We start from the raw sequence: 4932 nt of genomic DNA, 5'->3' as shown, positions 1-4932 counted from the left end.
CGCGTACTAGTGTACGTGAAATAACGTAGGGGACCACTCGCAACTGAAGCAGTGCGAAGTGGACTTGTACTGAAGCAGTACAAGTCGTAGTGCCCCGTTACACAAATAAGGTATTGAGCTTGTCATTAGCGGCACGTTGCGGTTTTCTCAACTCTGGAACCTCTTCCATCTTCGTGAGTGTTTAGTCTTGTAAAGACTCAGGCGTAGATTGACTACGAGTGCTACCAGGTGTAGCGGAGCTACCTCGCTCCTAAAGAGAGGAAGACTTTCAGACTCAGAGCCACTTAGTTCTATTAAACTAATGGGTTTAACAACTCAGGAGTCGTACAAGCTATTAAAGCTTAAGCAATCCTAGTTCAAGGGATTCAGGGGTTCGTAGGACCAAGTGGCAACTAGTGCCCAAGAGGATATACCTTAGAAAGGCTCTATTTCTTACAGATCAATGCGCAAGCTTTAGAAAGGCACTTAACGCTTTAAGATCAAAAGGAAAACTGCACTTTTTTATTATTTGAATTTAAACCTTACCCTAGCTAAATTTTAAAATAGATTTTGGCCGCCAGATTAATATCTGGCGGCGACCACATTTGTTACCCATAATAAATGTGATTTAAGTAACTAACTATTTTAAATTAGATAAAAGGATATTTTACCCATAAAGTCAATGTACACAACAACGGTTCTCCAACCGATGTGTGCCCCATTACAAGAAAAGTTGCCACATATAGTGTTGCAATTGCCTTTTTCAAGCTTATTTGGAAATCTGAGACATGATTGGCTGGAAGTTTATGTGTGGGGTGCGTTTAGGAACTCTGAAGGAAGATCCTCATTAAGTTGGAACATGAAACCCATACGTTCATGACGCATGTCACCGACTCTTAAAATACGGTCTCCTTGATCTTTGAAGCCAGAAAAACGGCTTGGCTTCCCGACGGCGTAATTCATCATCGCTGCACGAATTAAAAAAGTAGAAAAGTCATCAGCAAACATACAAATTCGGGGGGGGATACATAGAAATGCTCTCTTCGGCTCTGCAGAGCTCAAGTTAGCAGAAGCGGTACCGAAGGAGTCGTATCGCGTACTACTTCTGCGAGGATTACAGTTTTAATTGATCCATAGAGATGCTTTCTCCGGCTCTGCAGAGCTCAAGTTAGCAGAAGCGGTACCGAAGGAGTCGTCTCGCGTACTACTTCTGCGAGGCTTACTCTTTTAATTGATCAATTGACGTTGAGAAGCACTATTCAGTATTCTAGTTGCCAAATTCGACTCACTGACACGCGACATGGATAACGACGCGCAGTGGGTACCCACAATCCAGCTGATTCGCCGCAAACGACCGCGCTCGCCTGAAAGCAATGCATCGCCGTATGCCAATTTAGCGCAGGGCTATTTTGAGAAATTGCCGCACCTTATGGTGTTGCCTGGACTAGCCGAGTTACTGGCGACTCAAAGGCAGCGCCATGGAAACGTGGTGACTGAGAAGCGAAGTGACGGGCCATCGATAGCATCAATTCAAAATCAACCAGAGGCCTCTATACAGTTACAACTGAACGAGAGCGAGGTGGAGGACAAGACGCCATGGCCCTCGGCGAAGCAGTACTTCAACATCCTCTTGACACTCCAAAGCGAGTTTAAGATTCCTGTGTATGACTTTGGCGTGGATTCACGGGGTGTCCCCCTGCATCCAGAGTTTATCTATAGCCAGCCCGTCTCGTGCATGTACTTCCTTAAGTGCTCCCGTCTGCTGGGCAAGGGTTCATTTGGCTTTCCACGCAAGAGAAAAGCACCGAGTGAGATGGCTCCGCGCTCGATAGGTGCCAACACTGAGGGCAAAAAGGAGTCAAGTAAGGACTTTGAATGGCGAAAAATGAGCTTCGTCACGGGCTTGCCAAAAAAGCTGCCGATTGTACGCTACATTACAGCCACGTGCTTCAGTCGACCGACCTACGTCTCTGCCAAGAAAAAGGTGTTTCGAATGCACGCCGTGATGCTTGCAGACAAGACGGGAAGGAATGAGATTGGCGAGTTCGTTCTCGTGCATATTCGCGCGGGAGGTTGCAAGCGTGCGGGTTTTCGGGCTTGCGTGGCGAATTGTGCGTCTTCCTGGGCTCCAGATTCGGTCATGGCTGATCACGAAGCTGACGTGATGGCCGTAAGGGGACCCGTCTCGCGAACGGCGTTGCCGTGTCTTCATACGTGAGCTCAACGACATCCACCTCGCCGCACAAAAACAAGCTCCAACATGCTAATTTTGCTAGTTGCTTGGTAAAAAGTTCCAGTGCCTCGCCTGTTGCGCCGTCTGTGCCTCGGCACTTGCTAACGAAAGAGATACCTAACGTTACTTTGGCGCGCCTTGCGCTGCGCAACATGATTATGAATTCCTGTTCATCACGAGACGAGATGGTGAAGTACGTCATGGGGCTCCAGGAAGAGCTTGCGGTGTTGCAAGATCGAAACCACTTGAAGTAGCGCTGAATGAATGTCATGTATTAAAATTTAGAATCTTGTGTAGATTAATGAACGTTACAAGAGAAATTGGCTTACCATCACTATTGCAACTTAAACACACCTTTGTACTAGATGCGATCACACCGGATCTTGTCTTGAAGTCTGCCGAATGAGCTGCTTTTGGTGCACATAGATGCCAAAGAGCTCACACAGTTTAAAATTGCTCCTGTTGACGCTTGTGCAATTGTTTGTCGTGGCCGGGAGGGAGTTGTATGGAACAAATGCCAGAAATATTTTCGCCATACAATCTGAAGCTGGAGAAACTAATTCTGGTCTTGGTGAAGCAACAAGACTGTAAAACTGACGAAAATTAGCCGAATTTCCGCTTAAGGACATGTGTGCCGTCACATAAACATTATCTAATAAAAAATATTATTTCCTATAAAAGTAAGATTTTTTTTCAATTTTGACTTTATTATTCCAATTTTGTCAAATTTTGTAATACTGACGCCATAAGACATTATTTCTATTCATTGGTTGATTTAAGTCTAATTCAACCGTTACAAAACACGATTAGGTGGTGCGCAAGGAGGCGCATTGCATAGTTAGCTATTAATATATTGAAGCCAGTAGCTAGAAGATCGTAATGAAATAACTTAATATATTAAGGGAGCCCGACGACATCAAGAACGTGGGACGCCGATGTGGCCAAATGCAGGAAATGTATCACCAGTGTTAAGCGAAAAGAGCGCCAGCGGCGGAAGCGCTTCCGATACAAAGTACTTCGTAAAGAGACAAGACGGATCAATACGCCAAGGCAATGGATAGAGGGGAAGGAGATCAGCTACGGCGATCAACGGAACGATTACGATAGTCCTACAAAAGAATTTCCAACTGGAAGCGTGACCAGAAAGTAATAAAAGTCTGTGCGCGTTACAGGAACCAGTTCACTCGAACGCTGACAACAGCAGACACGTTCGCCACGGGTTGGGCAACAATCAAGCAAGACCGACAATTACAAGGGGTACGCATACCAGGGACAATGTCATAAACACACATCTTTTCAGCATTTGTGGTCGACTCCACCGTCTCCTCGACCAAGCCTCTGAAGTGGCACGGAGACTGGAGACTGTATGCCGATTCGGCAGCCTCCCAGCGCTACATGTACTACCCAAAGTAAACTACTTTATTTCAACTGATCAGTCACTCAACGGACCTACAAAAGAATAGAAGTCGTACAAGCAACGCACACGACACGCTATCTCGGCTATGATGTAGAGACTGGCGAGATTGTCAACATAAACTGTTTTTTTTTTGCCTACAGATGATCCAACGACGACTCTTAACGGCGACAAAAGTAGCAAGAGCTGTCAAAAACAGATCCTGGTTTTCAATTCCATCGTCCTCCCGTCAATTCTGTTTTTTTTTTTTCGGCTACTGTATTCAGGTTAGCTCCATGGGCGGCGAAAGAACAACACAATCTGTATAAGATTTTCCTATGGGCCCACGCCACCACAGCTGCTCCAGCAAGAACTTGGGAATGGTTCAGATCATTAGGTAAGCAGGAAAAATCGCTAACTGAGAGGCTTAACACGCACTTTGAAGTCCTCACCAACGACGCAGCCAGTTGGTGGGAGGAAGACGAATGGGTTCTCTCATATCACCGTCCTTTCCAGTCCTTAACAGAGTCTAGTCAACATTTCAATGGCACGCAGATCCATGGGTATGCGATGTAAATGGGGACAGCTGGATTGTCGAAAGTACAATCGAATCGTCCCATGTGCCATAGTCGACCTCAACATCCACCGGACAGGAGCCTTAGAATTTACATTCCAGTTCCGAGCAGTAACCAGCAACAAAAGCCGGCACTCGCCCCGAAAGCTCCGAAAGCTGGGCGACGGCTCTGCTCTTATCATCACCGACTCTTTCGGTTGGATCCATGATGGGTATGAAGCCGGAACTCCCTACTGCGGCACGCACCAAGCTTCGTCAAAGATTTTGAATGTCCGGGGGGACGAGCACGTTGAATGAAGGCCACGACAGGAACCGAACGCTTCAGATAACAGGGTGACTCTGCGTCAAGAAGCAGATGGGATACATAAGAAGTTTCAAGGGAGAATTCCGGAACGACGGACAGCTAAGGATCAGGGTCAGCAACGAATATTTAAACGCTTGAACGAAGGAGTGGTCCTTGAAGCGCATTCGCAGCTTCGCCATTTCCTATGGAACGTACCGAAATTATCAGCAAACACCAAGATTGTGACAGTCCTAGGGCGTCAGGCATTGAGCGAGATCAAGAAGGAGCTCGCGAGACCCTTACGAATACTCATATATGACTCACAGCCAAAGTCGCTAAAGATCCGTGGCAGCAAGCAACGGCAACCAAACACCCGCACAGCTATGGGACCACAGTCATGGATTAGTAGCTTACCAGATCTGTACAAGTTATCGGGTAGCGACAAGACAACTCAACCTGTACCATGCCGA

At 46.6% G+C, this 4932-nt stretch overlaps 1 protein-coding gene across 1 annotated transcript; it reads left to right on the top strand.

Moving 5' to 3' along the window:
• Nucleotides 1-1279: 1279 nt before the first annotated feature.
• On the top strand, nucleotides 1280-2466 carry CCR75_008947 (uncharacterized protein; the record flags this gene model as incomplete). Its single annotated transcript, XM_067966994.1, has 2 exons — nucleotides 1280-2193; nucleotides 2271-2466. The coding sequence occupies 2 exons, from the start codon at nucleotides 1280-1282 to the stop codon at nucleotides 2464-2466; spliced, it is 1110 nt and encodes a 369-aa protein (XP_067820577.1).
• Nucleotides 2467-4932: the final 2466 nt, after the last annotated feature.

Source organism: Bremia lactucae (assembly GCF_004359215.1).
Source record: "Bremia lactucae strain SF5 chromosome Unknown BlacSF5_NotPlaced_42_SHOA01000006.1_337800bp, whole genome shotgun sequence".
NCBI classification, from domain to species: domain Eukaryota; phylum Oomycota; class Peronosporomycetes; order Peronosporales; family Peronosporaceae; genus Bremia; species Bremia lactucae.
The sequence above is the reverse complement of the archived record's forward strand: the minus strand, read 5'-3'. Positions and strand labels throughout refer to the sequence as shown.